General features: G+C 41.0%; 1 protein-coding gene across 27 annotated transcripts in view; it reads right to left on the minus strand.

Annotated features, from left to right (window-relative positions):
- The window catches only part of tns1a (tensin 1a), a 94,911-nt gene that overhangs the window by 55,458 nt on the left and 13,030 nt on the right, over nucleotides 1–26,423 (minus strand). For 18 of the 27 annotated variants that reach the window (XM_074627453.1, XM_074627451.1, XM_074627449.1 and 15 more), the window contains exons 2-3: nucleotides 13,826–13,940; nucleotides 9,797–9,834 (exon numbers count right to left, since the gene is read on the minus strand). In XM_074627453.1, the coding sequence (XP_074483554.1) occupies nucleotides 9,797–9,834; nucleotides 13,826–13,940 (153 nt within the window). Of the gene's footprint in view, nucleotides 1–1,001; nucleotides 1,400–9,796; nucleotides 9,835–13,825; nucleotides 13,941–26,423 lie in introns of those variants that run through there. The other 9 variants (XM_074627469.1, XM_074627465.1, XM_074627463.1 and 6 more) reach the window with 5 other exon arrangements.

Raw genomic sequence — 26,423 nt, forward strand, 5'->3', positions numbered from 1 at the left:
CAAATAGTTCAAGAGGGATAGATCTGCAGGGAAAGCAGTCGTTCTATAAGCATCACTCTTTGGAGGACATCTTCATGTTATGAGACGCGAGGGAGACATGAGTTAGGGCTCTTTCTGCAGTTTAAGAGGCAAGGTGGGGAAAAGTGGTAGAGCGGCTTCCTCTCGAGACTTATGACCAATTTGAAAAGTGTGATGCCAGGGCAAGAGCGTCGGGTTCAAGGTTGTGTAATGTCTTCAAATAGAATTCAAGAAAAAAATGTGCCCAAAAACAAAAAGAGAGTTTAATTTTGGCACGGTAATAAAAGCGGCATTCCTTCCTGTTGTTTTGACTCGTCAGCGGGAGACAGGACATACAAGCCTCGAGACCTCTTGACCGCTCACGTTTAACTGCCGACCGTGTGTTAGCTCAAGGTCAAAGGTGAGCGATCGTCAGTCTGCATCCTCTCTCTCTCGAAGGGTGAGAAAAAAAGCAAAAATAAGAAGACGTTTTCCCTGCAAACTCGACCAACTGCTCTACTCAGTCTCTCGTAATGCCAAAGCAGATACGCTGAGAGAGAAAACACGTGTTTGCCCTGCTGTGTTGACCAGTTGCTCCGGGTCTCTCTCTCTCCCTCTCTCTCCCGAGTCTGCCGCCACAAATCACTTCTCGTCGGGTCACGAAAGGCTGCCGAGCCTCAAACGAGCAACTCGAATGAACCCTGTTCCCACGGGAGCCACTTTCCCACGAGTGTGTGGCAAAATAGCCCACATCTAAAACATGCAGGGTGAAGCATTTTGAAAATCACATCCAAAACAAAACTTTGTTTTAGCTACAAAACAGCATTAAAAACACTCAAAATCCAGCTTTCTGAAAACCAATTTTTAAGCCATGAAAGAATGCAAAGAACTACAAATTCAAGAAAACTTATTTAACATGCAAAGCACGCAAACTACAGATGGAATACACTGCAAAAAAAAACAACCTCCATGCATCTGAAAATCGACTCTTCCAGATGTCTTACCTGCACACCGGTGCCACTTTTTCTCACGCTCTCTCTCCCCTCTGCCTTGTTTCTACCTCTGCATTCTCCCTGCCTTCAGACCCCCCTCCGGGAGAGAAAGAGGGCAAGAGAGGGAGTACCAAATACAGACACTTTCCTCCTCCTCCTCCTCCTCGTCCTCCTCCTCCGCCCCTCTCGTTCAAAACAACAGCAGTAATCCCAAACGCGTGCCAGAGAGCTACTGAACTCGATTCTGTGCATGTGTGCGCGCGAGCATGTGGATGTCTGTGCAGCCTCTGGACCGGACCAGGATCCACTCTTTGTACTGCTGGCTTCGGTTCCTCCCGTCAACTGCCAAGAAATGTTTGAAACACGCTATATAAGGCCAAGAAAGTGGCTTGGGGCTCCTTATGATTCCGGTACCCAAAACGAGAGAGCAAGAAGCCGTCTGGGGGCAGACACTCAGTAACTGTATCCCTCTGTATCCCTCCCTCTGCTAACCCGCTCTGTCTGTCCATTTCTCTGCTCCCTCCTTTTCCTCATAGCCCTCTCTGGAGCTGTTGACACATGCTTGACAGAAGGAGTGAGAAGGAGAACTTTTCTGTTATTGGTTCTGCAAAAAAAAATCTCAAACTTTTTTGTTCTTGTTTCTCCAACAAAACTCAAACTTTTCCTTTCTTGTTTCTGCAAAAAAATCAAAATTTTCTGTTCTTGTTTCTGCAAAAAAAAAAAATCTAAATTTTCTGTTCTTGTTTCTGCAAAAAAAAAAATCTAAATTTTCTGTTCTTGTTTCTGCAAAAAAAAATCTCTCAATTCAAGTGTATCTATTTTGCTTTTCTATTTCATTTTAGTGAGTATGTTCATTTTATTTTAACATATTTATTTGTAGTATTTACTAAGATTATATTTGTATTCATTTTTGCCAGGTGTACCGATAATCTTAAGCAGAAAAACGTCCTTCCAGGTGAATAAAGTTCTGTCTTATCTTATCTTAAAGGGGACATATCATGAAAAACTCTTTTTCAGTGCTTGTTCACATACATTTGGGTATCCGGAGTGCCTACCAACCTGGAAATTATGAAATAAGACAACCCAGTCAGTTTTTTTGTGGGCTGTCTCGATCAGAAATGTTTTCTGATCGAGGCAGCCCACAAAAATTCAACAAGCCAATCAGATTTTGTCTCCCATTCCCATGTCACATGCAGGCTCATTAGAATAAATTGGCCACCATATTTTTCCTCTCAAGCCAATCAGAGCAGACTGGGCTTTTTTAAAGAGACAGGCGCTAAAACGGAGCGTTTCGGACGGAGGGAGAACACAGGTTTGTTCAGACAGACAGTATGAGGAAAAATAAAGCTTTTTTTGAACATTAAAGTATGTAAACATGTTCTGGTAGAATCCCAAAATACAAGTATGAGCCTGGAATTGAGCATGATATGTCCCCTTTAAAAGTATTTACACAGAAAGTTCTTGAAATTAAGACTAATATGATTCTATATACAATATACTACCTAGCAGTGCAGGTTAACAAAAACCCTCTTATGCAGCAGAGAATCGAGTTGGAGAAAAGTACCTTCAGCTACTATCTATAGGGATGCACATGCTTGCATATTTGCTCCAGAGCATAGACCCGATGTCAACAGACGGGCTACCCCCAAAAAATCCTTTTTTTCTAAAATACTTGGGAGCAAAATATTTGCCAGTGTCCCGCTGTGCTTTAAACACTCGGGGTGAACTTAGCTCTTAACCTCCAGACGAGGACCCGAGGTAAATTGGGCCATCAGTCATCTGCTAGCACCCGGTTATTAGGCCGCCCCGTACGGTTCGTCTGCCCAGCTCTATCTCCCGACTACCGCGCCGCATCTACGCCGCTGAAGGGCGTCGCTATGGAGACGTGCTGTGATGGCTCTTTGATGTGACGTGTTTGCGCCGGGGAAACAGACTTGCCTCTGTGAAAGGGGGCTGCGGAGGAATGAGGAGGCTCTCCTGAATGTGTATGTGTGTGCACGTGTCATCATTTCTCTCTCCCCTCTCTTGTTCTACCTTTTTCACTTTCATGCTTGGATAGTCCCTCTCTTTTCCATGCCAACATTCTTGAACGCTCCTCAATCCCCGGCTTGCTATGCACGTCTTACTGTGCTTTTTGGTCTTGCTACGTGCACTTTGGAAGATAAAGCAGATAAATAAAGAACCTTAGAAGGAGAGAATAAAAAAGCCTGTAAAACACCAGTGAAAAGGAGCCTTTTCTACCAATCAATTAAAAGTTCTCCGCACAAACACACCGAGTTTATACAGTAGGTGTTAAAACGGGGCTGCACCCGTGCCTCCTGACATATTAAAGAGCTTCTAGGGTTGCATTTTATAGAGCGTGTCATTTGCCAGAGCTCTAATTAAAAGGCCTCTCCCGGTTTTCACACATCCACACATGTTAGGGGTGTGGATTAAAATGTTAGGACGCCAAAGCTAGAAACACTTGACCTCTAAATTCTGCGCCGGCTTAGTCGAGTCGGGCTTAGTCGAGTTAGGAATGTGCAGGAATTGACTCGCTTTAAAGCCACTTGTGCCGTAACAGGTGCGGACCCGGAGAGTTTCCTCATATCAGTCTAAAGTCTGACAGAGCATCCTTTCCTTCTTCTAAAAAAAAAAAAAATGCTTAGCTGTTTTTCTCGCACGTCGCCGCTCGTGTTATGTAAGCTGCGAGTGAGCTCAGCTTGACAGAGAGGGGATTTTTGGGCTACTAGAGATGAAACGGGACCGTCTGAGTCTCCTCGCGGCAATAATATCCCCTGGATTTTCTTTTTTGCATGACAAAGGGAACTATTGAATCAGCTAAAAATAGAAAGTTGCAGCATGTGACTGGGTTTTGCCGAATCTGCTTCAAAAACCTTAATAGCTTTGAGACGAGGATGTACTTTCTTAGCTCGGAAACCTGTTAATTGAGTCATTTTTTTTCCATTCGTGTAATTATTAATGATGATTAAATGATCTTCTTGTCACACTGTTGTCATTAAGAGTTTCGGAAAACAACATTTTCAGACTGTGAATGTGTCTGCAGGAATACGCGTCTCACACCCTCTTGTTATTTTTATTCTTGGCCTGCGACCATGACTCACTTCCTATAGTCCTGCTGTTTCGACCCCTGGTGCTGCTCCAAGATCTGCGAACATCTACAACTACAGGAAGTGGAAAAAAGCCCGATTACGAGAGCACTTTGTTCGGCTCCATCTGATGGCAGCGATAAGTAAACAGATTTTCTTTTTAATTTACTCGCTGAACAAAAAACTTGTTGAAAAGCGCGGTGGTCCCTAAACCCAGAGAAGAACCGGGGTTAACTGTCAGCAATTCCCTGCAGGGTCCAAGGTTCGCCCGCTGACTTTTACTGTTATTATTAGAACAGAATAAAACTGGTCTTGCATGGAGTCATTCTGCAGTAAGCATGCTTTAAATATGCTTTATTTTTTAATTCCACACCTACTTTTCGCACCTTTTCTAGTAGTTTGAGAGTGTAGCCAGGAAGTCACGTCATAAACTCTCAGTTTAGAGCTTTGCAGTGCACAACCTAACGATTCTTCTTCTGAGCACATTCCCAATGCTTTAAAGGGATAGTTCAGGTGTTTTGAAGTGGGGTTGTATGAGGTACTTATCCATAGTCAGTGTATTAACTACAGTAGATGACGGTCGGCACGCCCCCAGTTTGGAGAAACAGACAGGAGTTACCACACGGTGGCAAAGCAGTTTACTGCTGTGGACAGGGCAAAACATATTTTAGACACTTATTTATGTACGCTATATTTAGAATATTTTTGCCGATTTACCTCGCCATCAGACAGCTATACAATCTATGTTTCTGACGAGGAACTGAAGCCGTTATCGATGCTCTCGCCAAAGCAACCAGACTCCATTGAAAGAAACTGTAATTTTACCTCGCAGAAGTAGGAAATGTTGGTCTACCGGATTCACAAACGTCACAGATTAGCACAAACTAACTTACTGATCAAGGCAGTGGTAGACCAAAATTACAGTTTCTTTTGATGGAGTCTGGTGGCTTTGGCGAGAGTATAGCTGGATACGAAAGCTTCAGTTCCCTGTCGGAAAGGGCTGTCTGACGGCAAGGATGAACGGTGAAATATTCTAAATATAGAGTACACTTAAAGTGATTGTTTTAGGTGTCTAAAATATGCTGTCCCCGTCCACAGCAGTACATCAGTACATCAAAGTACAGCTTTGGTTCTGTGAGATAACTCCTGTCCGTTTCTCCAAAACTGGGTGCGTACCAATCGCCATCTACTCTAGGTAATACACTGACTATGGATACCTCATACAACCCCACTACAAAACACCCGAACTATCCCTTTAATTTCAAAACTTGACCCTTTCAAGGCTAGACAAAACGGAATGCAATGTCAAATTTCCCCATCTATCTTGCAGTACTCCAAAGTTTTCCAAACAAATTTGTCTTGCGGCTGAGGGGGAAAAAAACACAAAAGCATTTTACTAAATGCAGCCAAGGAAAAAAGACAAAAAGCACCCTCCCGCATTGTTGTTTACACGAGGAATATTCAAAACTTCTTGCGCTTCTCGCTCGTCCAACTCCTTCCCATCATTCCTCTCCGGCCCTGCCTTCCCCCTTGCCAAACCTCGCCTGTGTCTTCCAACCCGCCGGCCCCGTCGAACAGCACAAACCACTGCAGCGGCATTCCAGGAGGCTCCTCCAAGACATGGCGGGGATAAATCATAAGGAATAATGAGGGCTTGTTTCTCAGAGAGCTCACAGACGCTGCGCTATCCAGTCGACGCATGAAACACACACACACATACTTGCTGAAATATTGGGCGGATTCTGTTTTTGCGTATTTTTGTTGCAGAGGTGCCAAAATGGAACCCTGAATCCACATGTAACCCTGAATGAGTTAGCTCACTCTTTAAACAGTAGGAAACATTCATGAGATATACGCAGGATCCCACAGCGATGACATATGCACGCTCGAGTCAGGTATGAGGACCCACCAGACTCCAGTCTAACACAGAGCATCTGTTCACCACAACTTGGGTGTCCAGCCAGGTTTTTGGCCACAACACCCCCCATCCCCGACAAGCCTCCACCTCACCATACACAACCGTAACAGCCACGTTGAGGTCACCAAGTCTATACACCGCGGGACGAGAGCGCATCCGAGCTAGAACGTCCTGTAGGGTTCCAATAACAGACGTTCCGCGCGGAGATGGTTGCGGTCGGACGGAAAAGAAAACAGCGTTTAGCCGATTAGCCGCTCTTCATCGAGGCATATTAGTGGACATCTGTCTTTTGGATGTTCTGCAAAGACATTTTCATAAGCTCTAAAAGTTAATGATCGAACCGCATGTGGTTGGAGATTTTCAGAGGAAGGGGAAACATATCACTAATCGTTCCACTGACAACAAGATTACAGGGACGTCGGCAAAGTGTTTTATGGGCTTTAAAGGTGCAATAAGTCGGCCAAATAAAATGATAAAAAATCACATCTCCCTTTAGAGCAAGTGGTCGCATGAAAATGTAGCTTTATTATTACAGTATTTAGCAGGGTGATACACAGTGTTTCCCACACTAGATATTTAAAGATGTCACTTACAGTGCAGCCACCCTGATATGCCAGAGAGCTTTACATGCTGTTGCAATTTCTCTGGTCACCAACAGAGGTCAGTAAATGCCACTTAGTGCTCCTGAGACATTTTTCCACATGCAAACAAAATAAAATAATTATAAATTATTAAATAGTTATTTTCTTTTTTCAAATTTCATACATTTATTGAATTGTTCCATAGTATTTCCTGTAAAGTTTGATTTCTTGTCTACGTGCTATTTCAAACACTTTACCACACTTGTAACTAAATCACTTTTTATTGTAGTTAAATAAATATTAGAATCCGGCTTGAAAAATGTTATTTATGTGTAATTGACATAGACTGTCAGACGTCACCCATTGGTTTGTGGACTGACGTTTTGAAGCCTCGGGTTCGGCATTTTGCCCGTCGCCATCTTGGTTTTTGCCCGTCGACATCTTGGCTTTTTGCAACCAGAAGTGACGTGAGAGGGTGGAGCTAAGTGCAACCGAATGCTGAATAAGACATTTTTAGGCGACCGAAATGTTACAATTAACTTTCATGAAATGAAAATGAATGTGAAAGGGTTAAAGTTGTAAGACGAAAACACGGACAACACCCAGATCGAACAACGCCGTGGTAGCGACCTGTCAATCACAAGGTAGCCACGCCCTAAAGCATCCCCTGCTTTATGGTCTATTTGACTCTAAATGGGACCATCGTTTACTAAATGAACATCATGCTGTATTGAAGAAGACTTGAAACTAGCGATTGAGACCATAAACTCATGTTTATAATGTTTACTGAGGTAATAAATCAAGTGAGAAGTGAGGCTCATTTTCTCATAGACTTCTATACAATCTAGACTTCTTTTTTTGCAACCAGAGGAGTCGCCCCCTGGTGGCTATTATAGAGAACACAAGTTTAAGACACTTCAGCATTGGCTTCACTTTTCAGACCCGGAGGTTTCCACTGTTATGCACTAAGGTTAATAAAACTACACTACTCTCATAAACAATTCATGACTATGCATTAAATGTAAAAAAAACAATGTTAACCTTACTTTTGCACACCCTGAATTCCAATTAAATTACTTAATTATGTGAAACGTGTACACAAGTGAGAAATATAAATTCAATTCATGATACTGGGTATAGTGCAGAGTATAAATAAATGACACATATACTGTCTAACATCATATGTTTAGAACATTTACCATCATCGTTAAAATCAGAATAGGCTCCATTAAAATGCCATAAAAAACACAGAGACGCTGCATAAAACGTGATAACACCCCCCCATTAAAGCATTCAACAACTTGTCTTTTACTGTCCTGGCCACTATACATCATAAAAAAAGGGGAAGTTGCGGCAGCTTGAGATGATAAACACATAAAACGAAAAGTCAACGGTTATCTTCACGTCTGGTGAACTGCAAAAACCGCTGGCGACGACCTCATTGTGCTTTCGTGACAAATTTACTGTTCGGAGGTCAGCGCGGAGTCAAGCTGGAGAAAGCATCGCCGGCTGCCTGAGTCCACACTCGTATTTGCACAAAGACTTTACTTTTCCGTGCTTTTTTACGGGGCCTGAAACAATGAGCTGCCATACTGTGGCCTGTTTATTTTGATTCGAAGGGGTCATTTCACTCGGATAGAGCCAACACAAATGTTTAGTCCCAAGTAAACCAATTTAGGGATTAGCACATTAGCAAATACGGATTAGGGGAAATCATGCCAAAGCGCTCATTTTTAAACCAAATTAACCATCAGTTTTTTTCTCTTCTCAGACTCAAACACCTCTACTTCAAAACATTTCCTGTCCAATGTCTGTCACCACCAGAATGAATGACTCAAGACTCTGACTATCCGGATTATTCCCCCAATTGCCACCACAAATGGCTTTGCCTGGTTTTCGAGGTATTTGGGAAATTTTCCCTCGGATGTTTTGGGAACACACAGCTTTTGTTCCTACAGTAATATTTGGGTTGAGGGATGGTTTTGGGGGTAAAGGGAGAGAACCAGGGCAAGACTGGAGAGGAAAAGAGAAGAGACATTTCAACATTTCTCCCCACCAGTCACAACTAAAACCACTAAGAATAGCCTTGTTACGCTCTTCCCCCTCCGCCCTTTCCCTCCCTTCTCTCTCTCCGTCATCCATTCCTCCCTTCCTTCCTTCCTTTTCATTTGCTCTCCCCGTGCATTCTCCCCTCTTTTCCACTGCAGATTGGGATCAAATGTGGCTGTGAAAGAGGTGTAGAAACTGTGGAATATTTGATTCGACGCGAAGGAAGCAGAGACGGCGCACCGTGTGGTTTCACTTCCTCTTTTTTCGTTTTTCAGGATTTTTCTCTCCAAAACATCCTGCAGCTCAGGATACAAACGATGTTTCTCATGACTTTTTTTTTTTTGGCAAAATAAATGTGTGACCGTGAATTATAAAATGTATTAAGTGATGGAAATGTTGAAAAAAACATGTTGTTTCAGGTGAGAGGCTGATGTATGATCCAGGAAATATGTTTTTTCAGTAATAAAAGAATGAGTTCAAAGGCTTGTCAGATGCTTGAACAGTGCTCGGGGGTTTATAATACTATGAGACAGGATTTAACTTTGGAAATCACTATGAAAATCATGGCTTATAGCGACCGATAACATTCTGATAACAGGTGAATCGGGTGCAAGGGTGGTTTCAGTAGAAGTGAATGGGAGATGGAACGAATATTCGTAGGACGGAAATGTAAAGTGACCAAACCTTCGTGTTGCATCGTAATCTACAGGGAATATGTGCTGGAAAGTATTCAATTGGCCGATGCAGCCTCTCGCTGGATGACGTTACATTGATCCAGTTTCAAAGTTTTTGCTGATCAAGTCTGCGTTTTTTTTTTTGGTCGGATCCCTCTGCGTCTGCAACCCCATGTGCCGGAGCAGCGGCCTCATTGAATTGAATGAGAGTGCAGCGTTTGTCGGTCTAAACACAGCATTAGGCTTAGCTGAACATCTGCAATCATATATGAATGCTCTTATTAGAACTATAATAGAGATGCTTTAAATTCCTACTGTTTGTGTTGCTGTCAATTTTGTGATGTAATTTCTATAACAATAACAATAAGACCAATTACCAAGGTCAGGTTTTATCTGACGTATGTTCATATATGTGTAGAGTGTTGATGTGCACACGTCGGCATGCGGGTGTAATAACTCGCTGATAATAAGGAGTAAAAGATGCTCAGTGTCTTACCTTCACTTCACATTTCCTATGGATGGACAAGCGGCACGCTGAAAGAAGAAGAGACAACAGTCAGGTTTGTTAATTTAAACAGACGAGAGCAAAAAATACTGTCGCTGAACAGTAAAGACGTGCACACAAAATCTCCACGTGAGATCAATGCACGAGTAAACATCCATCACACACAGTCACCTCTGTGGAAAGGAAAACACCTTGATGTGTCTTTCTCAATAGATCAGAGAATAAAGCAGCAGGTGTGGTGCTTTTTTCTACACTGACTGTAAAGTGCAACTGTCCTGCATTCAGCCTTTTTGCTAGAGAATGACTGTTTACTGCTGAATGCACTGAAAAGGAAACAAGGTCAGCTCTCATCCTGACGCTAACATGCTGTGGTGCTGCCCCCAAGTGGCCACATAGAGCAAACATCCATTCATTTGTTTGTATTTCACTTTTTGATTCAGATTAAGACCTTCAGATAGAGGTGTTAAAGTGGTAATATGAGCTACATGAAGCAGGTAAATAAGCCAAAACTGAGAGTGTGTCGACCTCCAGGCGTGAAAACGGCCATGTTTTGATGTCGACCCTTGACCCCAAACACCTGCGGCCCTCGCTGTCAAACCTAGGTGGTCCCCAGGTGGCGCGACGTGTGAGCAGAAGTGAGGACGGAGAGGGTGCCGGGTGTACGGAGGTTCTGGGTGGTCTCACGGAAAAAGCAGGCTGTTAGAAAAAACACTCTTTGGTTAATTGAGGTAAACCTGTGTGATGGTGATAAATGGATCACTTGGTTATTTGTGTGTGAAGCGCTGATTGGTGATTATTTGGAGAGTTAAGTGAGTATTTGTCCATCCAATTAGAGAGGCATCCGTCTACTTATTACTGACTATTATTTCAGCGCCTGTCATGTGAGTGAAAACCCTACAAAACAAGTTTTAATAACGCAAAACTGCTGCATATGAATGACTTGTACGTGATAACATTTCTGAAAGTTAAGCAGAAATAGAAGCCGGCCGTGTAAAGAAATAAACGACTGATGAACATCTGTGCACATACATGACTTTCCAGAATAAAAGTGTATTATTAAACTCTTAAAAAATTATATTTACCACACTTGTAACTAAATCCCTTTTACTGTAGTTAAAGATATTGAGTCTAATAAATATTAGAATTTAAAAATTAAATTTATGTGCCACTGACATAGATTGTATATAAGAAGTGAACGTAGTAACCGTGACGTCGCCCAATGGTTTGTGGACTGTCGTTTTGAAGCCTCGAGTTTGGCATTTTGGCCGTCGCCATCTTGGTTTCTTTTTGCAACCAGAAGTGACACGAGAGGGATGGAGCTAAGTACAACCATTCAGAGATAGAAGCCAGCAGTGTAAAGAAATAAACAACTGATAAACATATGTGCACATACATGACTTCTAGGTTTCCAGAATAAAAGTGCATTATTAAACTCTTAAAAAGACATTCTTTGGTTCGTCGCTATATGTGCAAATAACTGCTGATGCTACATTCTAAGTTTCCTTAAACTTTCCATGCAGGCACCAGTGGCAATCATTATCATCATGTGGTTTTTACACACTGTTAATGAGTCCCACTTGTCCACAGGAGGTACAAGTCTATCCCACCCACAAAATGACAATTTGTATATCAATTCCTCTCCCCGTGGAACTTTGAATTCTTAAATTCTCGAATGCCTCCAATGAAGAATCAAAAAACGGAGAGAAGTCTTGATGAATCGAAGTAAACGGGGGCTTTTCTCTGTTTTCTTATTCTTCGTTGGAGGCATTCGAGACGTTTTCTTCGAGAATTCAAAGTAACACGGGGTGAGGGATTGATATACAAATGGTAATTCTGTGGGTGAAGTGTTCCTTTAAGGGGTCAAGGGGCACACACAGTAAATCAGAAGACTGCGGTGCAGATAATCTCAGCTAGTTAGAGCGTGTACATCCTGAACACATAATGCACACATCTGGAAGAGTGCGCAGCCCGTCGTCTTATTGTCACATCTTATCTCTTGGCCACGAGCCCTCTGGCAACGTGGCCTTTTTTTTTTATTGGGGGCGCCTAGCAACGCTTCCTGGGAACTGTAAAGGGCAGAAAGGGATGCTCGGATGAACATGTGTCCAGGTGTTTGTTTGTTTTGCGAACATACAGTATAGTAAAAAGGCTCACATGTAATAGCACGAGATGATGTTTTGATTGCTGATTAAACCAAGTTTGTGCACATGAAGCTGCTGCTGGATGACTTTACCGTTTGGCTACTGTATTTGAACATAGAGGATGAACGAACAAAAGAGGGATGAAAGGGAAAGTAATTCTCCTGTGCTCCCCTTTGCACTCTCTTTTCCTTTGTTTTCCATGTCTATCTCCCAATCCCCCTATACCCCAATTTCTCTCTCTTTATCCTGCCTCGCTCTACACCCCCCCACCACCACCCCTCACCCCTCTTTTCCTTTTTCCCCTCTTATCTAGGCTAATGCAGCAGCAGCAGCCATGCTAATTTTAACAGCAAATCCTCAGCCAAAGCCCCATACAGGCCCGCTCTCCTACCGCCGGGCTTCTGAGTGTCAACTCGGCTTCTGCTAAAGACGCTTGTGTTTGTAGTTCAAAAGGGAGAGAGTGAGTGAGAGAGAGAGAGAGAGAGAGAGATGGAGGGAAAGAAAGAAAGAAAGAGAGAGAAAATGCGAGGCTGCCCGGGAGTCCTCTAACGTTAATTTCCCCTGGACTTTTCTTGGAGTGACAATAAAAACCTTCAGTTCTTCTAAAATTAGAATCGGAAAAAACATGTGACTGGATTGTGGAGGAAGACGGGGGGAGGCAGGGGGCTTAAAGGGAGGGAGGAAGAAGAGGGGGAGCTGGAACTGCAGACACATGCATGCATATGCACAGTTTGAACCAAAACAGTCCAAACATGGGGAGATGGACGCACGGCCGAGACGGACGGAGACAGATGTAGAAAACAGCTGCCAGACACATTTTATATCACTGTGAGCTGAATGTCTTTGGACTTCTGGTTGGACAAAAACAAACAATCTGAAGACTTCACCTCCTTGTGTCCTAAGAAATGTGATGCACATTGTATCACTGTAAAGCTGAGACTGTGGATCCAATGAGTGATGATGTTAGTCCCCATAGAAGCCATTTCATTGTAGTGAGACCATTTTTTAAAATTTGACTTCACTGTATTAAATGACCTGTGGTGACCTCTAGGATAATCACAGCCTCATGAAACTTTACAACCACAAACTAGAGACGTAGAGCATTCAGAGGATGGATGGCTTTTCCTAGCTAGATTGACAATAAGGGGGCTTCTGAGCAGTTTACACAACAGAAGTGTTCGCCATCTAATCGCCAAAAAATGCAATTCTTGCAGAAATCTCCAAATGTCCAAAGTTTTTGATCTCAAATCACAGCATGGCTTTTCCTACGGTGTTCCTCGAGGTCTTGGTGTCTTAATGTGGTATCTTGGAGGGATTATTGATCATTTTTATCAATTCTCAAGTGGTAAAAAATGGTTAGATTTAGCAGCAAATCAGCAAACAAATGGTATCAACCCCAAAAAGTGCTGCAACAACATGGACATCATATACTTCTATCATCATCATTTCTGATTTATGACTAGAACAACTTGACACACTGTGCTGAGCTGCATCTCAAATTAATCTTCAGGTTCCCAGCTTTCACATGATGTACACCACTTCTATGTGACATCTACTGTTGACCTGCTATCTCCCCCTAAAGACCATCCAGTACTCCCCTAAAAAAGACAAAACATGTCTATTGTGGGTCTCAGAAGGTTAAAAAAATGGGTCTGCTTTGCTCGGTCTAACTCCCTTTTTGTCTCTTTTGTGTTTGTTTTCCCCTGCTTTTTGCCCCCAATGCATGCTGGGACAGACCCCAGCCCTGCCAGCAATCCCGAAACAGGAACATCAGGAGAACATATTCATGAGTGAATCGCTGTCTGGTCACAAATCACTCATCCTAATCTCCCGTCTGCTCCGACTCAAAGTTCAACTCGCGAACATCCCCGACGCTCACCTTTGCAGATGAGGCCCTCCTTGACGATGGCCTGCTTGCATATATCACAGCTCTTGGCCTTCTTGAACGGCTTCAGCTTGAAGGTGTGTGTGTGGACGCCCTCCAGCTCGTCGGGCTGTGGGAGGAAGAGGAAGGAAGAGAGGTCAGGAGGGAGTCGGTTGACTTGATGCCAGCAGCAGGTTTGCAGCCAATAGAAACACATTTGGTATTCAGCAGTGATATATTCGTCTATGGCTGCAACACGTCGGGGGTTTGATCTCACCCTTTGATGGGTTCAGTTGGCCGCTTCACTCGTGTCCTTGTTTTATTGAATGTCTGTCTTTTTTCACTTTGGCTTAAATGATTTCTTACTTTCTCTACTTTGTACTTTCTTTAGGGTAAAATACTGATAAAGTCACTATGAGGAACTTTTAACTGGCTATGAAACAGTGTCAATTTAATATTAATGCTGTATTATGTGACTTTATGTATGATGTGGGTTTTATGTATTTTTATTTTTCTCTTAAAAGCCTAACCACTTTAATTAAGTGTAACAATGCCTACATGTATCACCCTGTCAAATAAATAAATGAATGAATGAATAAATGAATGAATGAATAAATAAATAAATAAATAAATAAATAAATACATAAATACATAAATAAATAAATAAATAAATAAATAAATAAATAAATAAATAAATAAATAAATAAATGAATAAATAAATAAATGAATAAATAAATACATAAATAAATAAGTAAATAGATTGTTGGACTGTTGGTTGGACAAAACCAGCAATTTTAAGATGTCACTCCGGGCTCTGAGAGAAATGAATAATCATATTTTCTCTATTGTCTGACACTTTATAGACTAAATGATAAACTGTTAGATCAAAAACATCATTTACATTTTAATAAACGGATAATCATTAATTGCAGCCATGCTTACACCCATCATAAGCAATGTCTATGAGCTCAGTTTGTAAAACAAATGCCCAAATCATCGAGTTTTCTAACCATAAAATATGTTTTATGTTTATGTAATCAAAGACCAAAAAAGACACACTTTCATAACTTACATTATTTTGTGTCACAATGTTGCATCTACACACACACACACACACACACACACACACACTGACACACACTGACATAGTCCGCCCACCAGCAGAGGATGTTTTCACTTTGAAGTTTTCTAATTAAATGACTAATTAATGATGAAGAGGAGAGAGAAAAAAAAACGCCTCGCAGCAGCCAACAACCTCAAAAACTCGAGGAATGATGTACGCCTGTGTGTGTATGCATTTGTGTGTGTGCTCATACTGTACTGTATGCATGTGTGTGTGTGTGTGTTTGGGGTGCTGGAACATTTCTCAGAGCAGCCTGAGGACACAGCAGCTCTAGAAACTGCACCAAAACCTGAGCAGAGCAGTGAGGAATAAATAGTGCACATGATTTTTTTTGTTCCCCCCCCCCTAAAAGCAAAGGAATACAGATGATGATGACGAAGGTGGGGCTGATGTACGCGTGCATGCTCGTTGGCGGGATAACAACAACGAGGAACCCCCCGAAGACCTTTGAGAAAATGAACTCCATGACTGATCTCTTTTATTTATTCCTGACATGTAGTGACACTTTCAAAGCGTCGCTGTGTTCAAATGTGATTTTCCTTCCAAACAGCTGCACATTACTCCGAGTTGATTTGATTAGTTGAACCAGGACCATCCAAAATGCAGCCAAGAATACTGTAACTGGGTCACTAGAATTCCCTTTGAAGGTGCTTTGACTCTAAAGCAGCTCAACCTGACACTGAATGCTTGAGAGCGTCTACAAATTACTAAAAAACGGATATTTTTTGGTCATATTTTTAGTCATTTATGAAACAATTTCAGGTCTAAGTGATGCATTAATCAGGTTTTATCCTATTGTACAAGACTATTTTCCTAATCTGAAGGTCAAATTCATTAAAAAACAACAACAACAAGGACAAGCAGCTATTTCAAGATCTGTTCTCCTTTCTTTTTGCTCACCTTCCAACCCCCTCCTGGATCTCCCTATGCTCTCTTTTCCCACCATCCCTCCGTCTGAACAACCCCCTCGGTGAGTCATAACCACGATGATGTCATTTCCTTTGTGTATTTGTGCAGCTGGGCCGGTCTGGGGTTGGGCTCCGCTGGACTGTAAACCTCTTTAGTGCAAACGGTGTTTTAAAGACACCTTGTTCCAACTATCACCTTGAAAGGATGAATGAATGAGTCCCTTCGAGAATGATTAACACCAATGTAACCGATCCCATGATGATCCCCGGCTAAAAACGGAGGAATTCTTGTAAATGCCGCGTCGTTCTCTAAATAAAATAATCTCATTAGGATCTTTCACGAGCTGAAGTGAAAAAAAACCCAATGTCAACGAGCCAATTTTCTTCCACCTACGTCAATATTCTGTTGGATCAACCAATCAGCTTGGTCGACATACGGTGCACCCAATTCGACAGTTATCAGGCCATTAAATGCGTGTAATCAGTCGCTATCAGCATCATGGATGCAACGCCTGCTACGTTGTAAAAGTGGAAGTGAAACTTAAAAGTAAAACGTTTTAACACGTAAAACTGAATTAATTTTTTTTAACACAAACACAACAACTTCTTCAGGTTTAGGCAATAAAACTACAACTTCTTTAGGGTTAGGCAACAAAGCTTCAACTTTTTCAGGTTTAGGCAACAAAACTACAACTTCTTTAGGTTTAGGCAACAAAGCTTCAACTACATTAGGTTTAGGCAACAAAACTACAACTTCTTCAGGTTTAGGCAACAAAACTACAACTTCTTCAGGTTTAGGCAACAAAGCTTCAACTTCTTTAGGTTTAGGCAACAAAACTGCAACTTCTTTAGGTTTAGGCAACAAAGCTTCAACTTCTTTAGGTTTAGGCAACAAAACCACTTAGTTAAGTTTAGGGAAAAACATTGTGTTTTGGTTAGGGCTGTCAATCGATTAAAATATTTAATCATGATTAATCGCATTTCTTTATTTGTTCAAAATGTATCTATTTGTCAAGTATTTAATACTCTTATCAACATGGGAGTGGGCAAATATGCTGCTTTATGCAAATGTATGTGTATATTTAGTATTGGAAGTCAATTAACAACACAAAACAATGACAGATATTGTCCAGAAACCCTCACAGGTACTGCATTTAGCATAAAAAATATGCTCAAATCATAACATGGCAAACTGCAGCCCAACAGGCAACAACAGCTGTCAGTGTGTCAGTGTGCTGACTTGACTATGACTTGCCCCAAACTGCATGTGATTATCATAATGTCTGTAAAGGGGAGACTCGTGGGTACCTATAGAACCCATTTACATTCACTTATCTTGAGGTCAGAGGTCAAGGGACTCCTTTGAAAATGGCTACGCCAGTTTTTCCTTGCAAAACTTTAGTGTAAATTTGGAGCGTTATTTAACCTCCTTTGCGACAAGCTAGTATAAAATTGTTGGTACCAATGGATTCCTTAGGTTTTTTTAGTTTCATATGATACCAGTATATTCAATCTAGTTTTAAACCTGAGCCTGCTGGTCATACCGAGCTGCATGATGTGAGCCTGCTAGACCGATAACTCCCTTCTCTACTACCACAACTAATCCTACTCACTACTACCACTACTGCTACAACCAGAACTACTCCGACAACAAAGGACTCCAGGTGTGATGGGGCTCCCAGATGAAAGCAAGACTAAGTTGTGTAATCCTTTGCTTCATTGTCTTTGAGCTCATTTTCTGCTCTCTTTCTGAAGCTCCCTGCTCTTTTTTTTTTCTCTCTCCGTGCCGCAGTCAATTTGGCTCAAAGCTTTTAACAAAAGTGTATTTCTCAGCGTTTTGTCGCTCCCCTATCTCCCTAAATCTTAATGGCTTTTGTCACACTGTGACACACTGCTCGCTATAAGCTCCGCGGAGGAATCACAGCTGACCTTGGCTGCACAGAGCACAGACACAGAATGTTACAACAGGTAGCGTCGAACAAACAATACGCTATACACTGATAATTAACAACCAGCCTGCCATCCATCTCATTCAAGGCATTTTTTTTTCACGAGTCGGTGGATGTATTTGAGCAGCAGCTCAGGTTTAAACACAGACAGACCGCAGACATTACTTCCACTGAAGTGAAAGGATGTAATCTGAGCTGGCTGATATCCATCGTGATTATTGGAAAACTGCTGAGATAGACAAATACGAGACAGTGCAGAAGGAAAGCAAATGGGGAGTATAACATGGGAAATGTTAAGAAATATCACATATACAGTACATATGATTCCTATCATTGAAAGTGTTCAAAATGTTTGCTTTGAGGCTAAGCCGAAATATGAGATATTGGCAGTTTCCCATTATTAGTTTTTTTCTTTTTTTTTCTTTAGACAAGTAGAAACTTCTGTCAGTAGAGAAAGAAATACTTATTTGTTTCCAAGAACAAATATTATTTATATATTATATTTAAAAATAATCCCTGATGTCTGGAGGAACAAATCATATAAAACTCTCTCGAAATTACACAGGTATATGTGGAAACGTAATGTCCAAAAGTTGGGATAAAGAAATCATTATTTGTTTCCACGAACAAATATTTTTTTTAAATATTTTATTTAATCTTCAACTATTTTTATTTCAAAATATTCACTGTTGTCTGGAGGAAAAAAAATCATATAAAACTGTCTGGAAAGTTACACAGGTAAATGTAGAAAAGTAAAATTATGTCCAAAGGGTGGGATAAAGAAACCATTATTTGTTTCCAAGAACAAATATATTTTTTTAATATTTTATTTGATCTTCAACTATTTATATTTACAAAATGTTCACTGATGTCTAAAGAAAAAAAATGAATCAATTCTGAAAAACACAGGTAAAAGTGGCAAAGTTAAATGATTGAATGAAAATTGGGATAATTTTTTAACTGAAAAGAAAAAAAGATTTTCAGACTAAACATGAGACTAGATAACTAGTTAAGGCAGACATCTTTTGCAGTGTGGGCCTGCCTGGGTTTATAAATAGCGGTTGAAGCACCTTGGTGCCACTCTACAGCCCTGATGTTAAAGATGACCTGGCAGAAAGCCGCCAGCTAAACCAATCAGACACAGCCAGCTGTGCCACAGGCAGGAGCCATGGTTACCTGGCTGCCACGGCAACTGAGGTCAACGTGTCCTGTCAAACAATGATGGATGAGGTAGGACAAAAAAAACATACAACCACAAGTTTGCACACAGAAACATGTAAGCATGCACAGCCTGGCATACAGGCCCACGGTGAGTATCGCCACAACAGGAGAGCAAATGGCTCTTGGATGGCTGCCATGTAGCATCTGGGATTCAACTGGTTTTTTTTCAGAGAAAGAGGGAAAAGGGCCTCACCGGCTTAAATGGCGAGTAATCAACAAAGAGAAAAACAGTGGAAATGACCCTCAGAGTTTCACAGGCTCACACACACTGAGTCTCATTTTTTTTAAGAGCGGGAGTAAAGATGTTAGTAAAGCTCACAATTAGGCATGTAATCAGAAAGCCAGTTCACTAATGAATGCCATCAGTTTCTTAACCATCCGTGACAGATTTTATTATCCGGTACGAAACAACTTGCCTCCTGATGTTCATATCAAGACACATTTTGCGAAGAAAAACAAGATAAAGTCATCTGTAACTTCTTTGCCACAAATGTTAGTAATGTTGACAACTAACTTACAGAAATTACTTACTAAATAGCATTTTCTGTATGCTCTATACTTTTTCGGAAAAAATCTGCCGATGTGAGATTGTTTTTTTATAAATATGAGCATATTGAGCATCTATATCAATACAATATGGTGTTCAAACACCAAAGTAATGACCTTTTTTCACCAAGGGTGTCGCCAAAACCAGGAAAACCAGGATGATAAAGAAAAACCAAACAACTGTCATGTTAAAATTTTCGTAAATGTTCAGCCAAGATGACTTTTTTCAAAAATAACATCACAACATCATCCTACAGGCCTCATCCTAAAGAAAAATGAGTACTCCTAAATTTAGTATCGCACTTCCATTGGGCGGCTATCAAGAGGCAGATTTTAAAAAGCATCATCAAAATCGAAGCAGCAGAGGCTGAGCTATCCTGAATTTTAGTCCGTAGAATGAGTCGAACTTGATCCTACATTTCCCATAATGCAACGCAATAACATCTTTTCATTCATTCACTAAGTAGTTTTGTTACCTGCATCTAACCATGTCGATAATTTCCTAAACCTAACTAAGTACTTTTGTTGCTTAAACCTAACTAAGTAGTTTTGTTGCCTAAACCTAACTAAGTAGTTTTGTTGCCTAAACTTAACAAAGTAGTTTTGTTACCTAAACCTAACTGAGTAGTTTTGTTGCCTAAACCTAACTAAGTAGTTTTGTTGCCTAAACTTAACAAAGTAGTTTTGTTACCTAAACCTAACTTAGTCGTTTTGTTGCCTAAACTTAACTAAGTAGTTTTGTTACCTAAACCTAACTAAGTAGTTTTGTTGCCTAAACTTAACAAAGTAGTTTTGTTACCTAAACCTAACTTAGTCGTTTTGTTGCCTAAACTTAACTAAGTAGTTTTGTTACCTAAACCTAACTAAGTAGTTTTGTTGCCTAAACCTAACTAAGTAGTTTTGTTGCCTAAACTTAACAAAGTAGTTTTGTTACCTAAACCTAACTTAGTCGTTTTGTTACCTAAACCTAACTAAGTAGTTTTGTTGCTCAAACCTAACTAAGTACTTTTGTTGCCTAAACCTAACAATTCCAGCTGCCAAAATCAGACAATTCACGATCATGGAGTCACTTGGAGTCACTTTTGAGGTGGATCCATCATCCAAAAGACAAGCCAACACAGAAAAACTGAGAAATCACAAGCCCCGTCCTCTGTTGTCGTGTTAGGAAGAGACTCCCAGGAGAGTTATGTAGAGAGATGGAAAGAAAACGAGAAAAGAGAGGGGAAGGGAAATGGACGGAGATGGAGAGGAAAAAGGCATAGAGTGAGCGGTCTAAGAGCAAAAGGGCGGAGGAAGAGGAGAGTAGGTGTTTCTGTATGTGTGTGTGTGTCCTGGCTTATAGACAGCAGGCCCAGTAAATCAAGGCCCTGTGCTCCTCTCCCCCAGTTGCACTTAGCTAATGAAAAGCATCACTACGCTACCTCGACTGCGACCCCACTTAGAGCCAAGGAGTGGGAGCAGGAGGGAGGAGGGGGGGGGGGGGGACGACTCTCTCAAAGGTACTGCTCTTTCCTTCTGCACGGGGACGACGCATTGGACACAAATTAGTCCTGGCACATATAACCAATCACAAAATGTATTCAATCATGCAATGTACGCCTAACGACATACATGACCTCCAAACATTTGTTTACGCAGTCAAATGTATAAACCAATAAATCATCTGCGAACATAGAAGACAGATTGGGATGGACAACGTTTATGGGACATTGGGAAAATTTGGTGAAGCAATTTTTAGGTCGTATTTTTAAGATTAACTGAAAACACCTGTGCGGGTGTTCAGAGGCTTTAAACTTGGATATTACCACGGCAACACAATTTTTCTACGGACACATATGTGCTCTGATCACCACACACATGCATATGTTGTTCCCTCTCTAATATGTATCAGACCCATAAACTCCAGAAGTCCTCCAAATGGTAAATGTTTGTAGTCTGGACTTCCTGTTTGGTGCATTTTGAGCTGCTCAGCTGGGCACTCAAAACTACTTTCACACTCTCTCTCACACACGCGCATCAACACTAACTTCCCAACGTCCAGCTTCATTCCCACATGTATGGCAAACACGCGTCCTCTGATGTAAAACTGCACATGTGGTTCTATTTATAGCTCAGTAAGTCTTTCTGCATGAATTGGAGGAATGGTTTAAAAACACAAAGATGTTGCATGTTAGAATAAAGATATCATTTTGCGTAATGATGTAATTTGACACAAACGCTGTAGTCCAATAATCAGAGTGTCCCCCTGATGTGCAATAACTGTCTACAAGGAACAATAATGTAATAAATACAGCCCTTTAGAGACTGAAACCAGAAGTTGAAGATAGTTTAGCTGTTTTTCATGTAGCAGAAGTTCTTCATCTGGGGCACAAAAAAATGTGGTCCTGTTTTAAAAACACATGAAAATTCATGTTGATCAAGTTTAGATTGGAGCTCTTTATTCATCCTGAAAAAGACTTGTTCGAGATGAAAGTGACAGCAGTCCTATAGAGGCTGCAGTAAATATTCCCTCTTTCCTCTAAAGGCTGTAAGATATATAGGATGTGAGACAGAAAGTGAGTGACTGAGGTGAATTGTTGACTCCCTGGCTGATGGACGAGGTGATCAGAGGGAGCGAATGAGTCACCCAGACAAACGAAAAGACAAAGAGCGCCAAAACGTTGGATGTTGGATGACATGACTCAATGAAGTCAAGCATGAGGAACAGGCCCCCACAGAAACTACCAGGCCAGAGGGGGTGGGGGGGTGGCGGTGGGGGGAGAAGTCCTGCACCCCCCTCCCGAGATGAAAAAGCAGAGAGCCACACCTGCTTTCAATTTCCCTCAAATTGAAATTCTGTCGGGCACAATGGGCGCCTTTGTGAGGCAGAGAGCGAGAGCAAACGAGAATGAGAAACACAACAAGAAGGCAAATGAGAACCAGGACGATATATATAATATTTGGATCGTGTTTGTCAGCATGTTCCCTATTCCAGAAAGCAGTTTTCATAAACGTGTAAAAAACTATGGTGGACTTCCAACTACATTAAGGATGAAGAAAGTTGTACGATAATACGAACAGAATACTACGGGACACACAAAAAAGAAGAGACAGGTAGCTGCTGGACACTGAAAAATAGGAGCCTACTTTCCTCATCCTAAAGAAAATGAGTACTCCAGCGATTTAGTATTACACTTCCATAAAGTTGGGCGGCTATCAAGAGGCAGATTTTAAAAAGCATCATTAAAATCGAAGCAGCAGAGGCTGAGCTATGCTGAATTTTAGTCCATAGAAGGAATCCTACATTTCCCATAATGCAACTCAATAACATATTTTCATTCATTCACTAAGTAGTTTTGTTACCTGCATCTAACCAAGTCGATCATTTCCTAAACCTAACTAAGTTGTTTTGTTACCTAAACTTAACTAAGCAGTTTTGTTAACTAAACCTAACTAAATTGTTTTTTAGCTAAACTTAACTAAGTACTTTTGTTGCCTAAACTTAACTAAGTACTTTTGTTACCTATACCTAACTAAGTAATTTTGTTACCTAAACCTAACTAATTAGTTTTGTTACCTAAACCTAACTCAGTAGTTTTGTTAGCTAAACCTAACTTAGTAGTTTTGTTAGCTAAACCTAAGTAAGTAGTTTTGTTGGCGAAACCTAAGTAAGTAGTTTTGTTGGCTAAACCTATGTAATTAGTTTTGTTGCCTAAACCTAACTAAGTAGTTTTCTTGCCTAAACCTTACTAAGTAGTTCCGTTGCCTAAACCTAACTAGGTAGATTTGTTAGCTAAATCTAAACGTTTGATCATTTCCTAAACCTAAGTAGTTTTGTGGCCTAAACCTAACTAAGTAGTTTTGTTGCCTAAACCTAACTAAGTAGATTTGTTAGCTAAATCTAAACGTTTGATAATTTCCTAAACCTAAGTAGTTTTGTGGCCTAAACCTAACTAAGTCATATTGTTGCCTAAACCTAACTAAGTTGTTGAAGACGGAAGTTTATTTTGAAAAGACTGTAGGCATGTAACGAGCGTAAATTTACATTTTGTAAGATATCATATGAATTGTTGTATGAGAATAGGCTGTTTCATTAGACCCTCCCTCCTTGCGTGGTAAACAATCACATCTTTTCAAACTCCACATCCCCAGTTTATCACACTGACATCATCAATGTTATTTTCTCAGACCATAACACAACTTTTATCACAACCTGAGCACTAATCCGAGTGAAATGTAAACGGATATTTATGGGTTGGTTAAATCGTCGGAGTGCCCCTTTAACGACAGAATTCACCAGACTTCTTTCACATTTTCATGGAACTTTAGACTCTGCGTCACCTCGCTGTAAACTCTGCTCCCATTGGCAGCCTCCGCTCCTGAGCTCTCTCTGAATCTGTGATCTCAACACACAGACGGCATATCAAACGGCTCGAATTAGCCGGGGCGGCTAAGATCAGTCCGCAAGACGGTTTAGACGAAACCACACTGCCAAACCTCGTTTCTTTCACCAGCTTTGCTCAGCACAAAAATCAGGGGGGTTCTAAAATCCTTCACGTCAAGGACCCTTAAATTCAAAATGTACAGCCGTGCATTTATGAGCATTTATACAGTAGATGGGAAAACAGCGGAGATAGTCATTATTCTGGTTATGACCCCCGTGGGGCCTTCTTCACTGTGATAATGGGTACATCAGTGATTGGCAGCATAAAGCATGTCGAGCAGTCTGTTTCTGCATGATCCATACAGGCACAGTTTGTAAAAGCTTTCTTTAAAATAGTAAAAAGTATAAGAATACTGTCAGTTTTTTTGGTTGACGCCAGGGAATCCCCTTTAGCATCACAAACAAGGACAAATAAAAAAAAAATATTATCACATCAATCAGAATTTTTACAATTTGAAGGCACCAATGCAACACATTTCTTCCCCTGTCTACATCTATACTTCATTAGATTATGGATCCGTGTACAAGAACATAGATATGAGCTCGGGATGTTTTATTTATGGCGTTGAACACGGCCGATCCCAGTGGACAGACATGTGGGCCGGTTGCCAGATTGTAGTAGATCCTGTGTATCTATGGCTACCTCCCTGCTTACAGTATGTGTGGGTGTGATGTTATATGGATGCATCAAATAAACCCACGTACATTTGTGTGTACTGTTTGCGCAAGTGTGCGATATGATCAATACCAGGTGCAGACGGAGAGACACAAAGATCAATGAGCTGTGATCATGAAGTCGAGGCTGCTTATGATCATTAGCCAGCTGCTAATGAACTTAGAATGGCACGTTTGCTAATGAGCTCTCTCCTCTCTTTGAGTCCTTCTCAGGGAAAAAAGAAACAGAACAGATGTAGCTTCAACATCCAATCTATAACTTCACATTTTTTTGATGTTTTGAATCGTCTACAGATAGATGTGCCGGACTTGGGCAGAGATCCAGACTCGGGTATGAGATGTGGGGGCAGAGTTCGTGCACGGCGCCCAGGGGAAGTGTGTCGAAGCTGGGTCGCGGGCCGGCTGGCGGTGGCCCGGAGGCCTGGAGGGAGGCGCCCCGGTCACATCGCATATAAATCACCTGGTCACAGATACACAGAGCGTTGTTTAGCCAGAGTGACGGCTTACACTCTCTGAGGACCGGTCGGACTCTCAGAGATACAGTACCACATGCCATGCATGTATATAGACACATGCGCTGGCTGGAAAACGAGAGCATTGAGGAAGCTCCGGTGAGAGTTGGAGGGATCTTTGTGTGGCAGCTGAACAGCACATGAGGTCCCTCCGGAGGCTGTTGACCAAAAGTAGGTCTGAGTGCTGTTTCATGTCATTTGGAGGTGGGCATCATCATCAAAACCACAAATATCAGCACCATTATTATTACAGGCTGGACAAAAATGATTTTTTTCCTCTTATCTTTTTATGCAAACCGACCGGATAACATTAACAAATAGCGCAATAGTTTGGATTCTTACAACCTCAAAAACGACAGTCGCTGCCCCTACCAAATAGAAGTTTATTCAAGTGTGCTATTAGTATACTTATTTTAAACTTAAAATAAAAGAGTTTACTTTTTATGTACTTATCAGAGATATGCTTAAGTATACTTAGCTTATACTAATTATATAGAAAAGTCAAAGTACACTTGGCTCATACTGACAAGTATACAGAGAAGTCTAAGTATACTTGGCTCATACGGACAAGTATACAGAGAAGTCTAAGTATACTTGGCTCATACGGACAAGTATACAGAGAAGTCTAAGTATACTTGGCTCATACTGACAAGTATACAGAGAAGTCTAAGTATACTTGGCTCATACCGACAAGTATACAGAGAAGTCTACGTATACTTGGTTCATACCGACAAGTATACAGAGAAGTCTACGTATACTTGGTTCATACCGACAAGTATACAGAGAAGTCTAAGTATACTTGGCTCATACGGACAAGTATACAGAGAAGTCTAAGTATACTTGGCTCATACGGACAAGTATACAGAGAAGTCTACGTATACTTGGTTCATACCGACAAGTATACAGAGAAGTCTAAGTATGCTTAGCTTATACGTGTACTTAATCTTTTGATCGAAATATACTTAAGAAAAGTATAATTAAGTATTCTTGCCTTATAGGCCTACAGAAAGGGATACTTGGCTTGTAGTTGTGCTTACTGTTTGGAGTGGACTATTAAAGTGTGTGAGAGTATGTAAACAAATGTTTTAATATGAATTTACTTCAATTCAGCAAAAAAATGTTTACATTTTTGGATTCTCCGTTCACCGCGGAGGCATGTGAGAAAAACAAATTGTATCTATTAATTTTTTATCATCATAAAACATCAAGTTAAATAGCATAAGGAGCAAGTCTCTTTATGTAATACATAAAACTAA

This window comes from Sebastes fasciatus, chromosome 24 (genome assembly GCF_043250625.1).
Source record: "Sebastes fasciatus isolate fSebFas1 chromosome 24, fSebFas1.pri, whole genome shotgun sequence".
NCBI lineage: Eukaryota > Metazoa > Chordata > Actinopteri > Perciformes > Sebastidae > Sebastes > Sebastes fasciatus.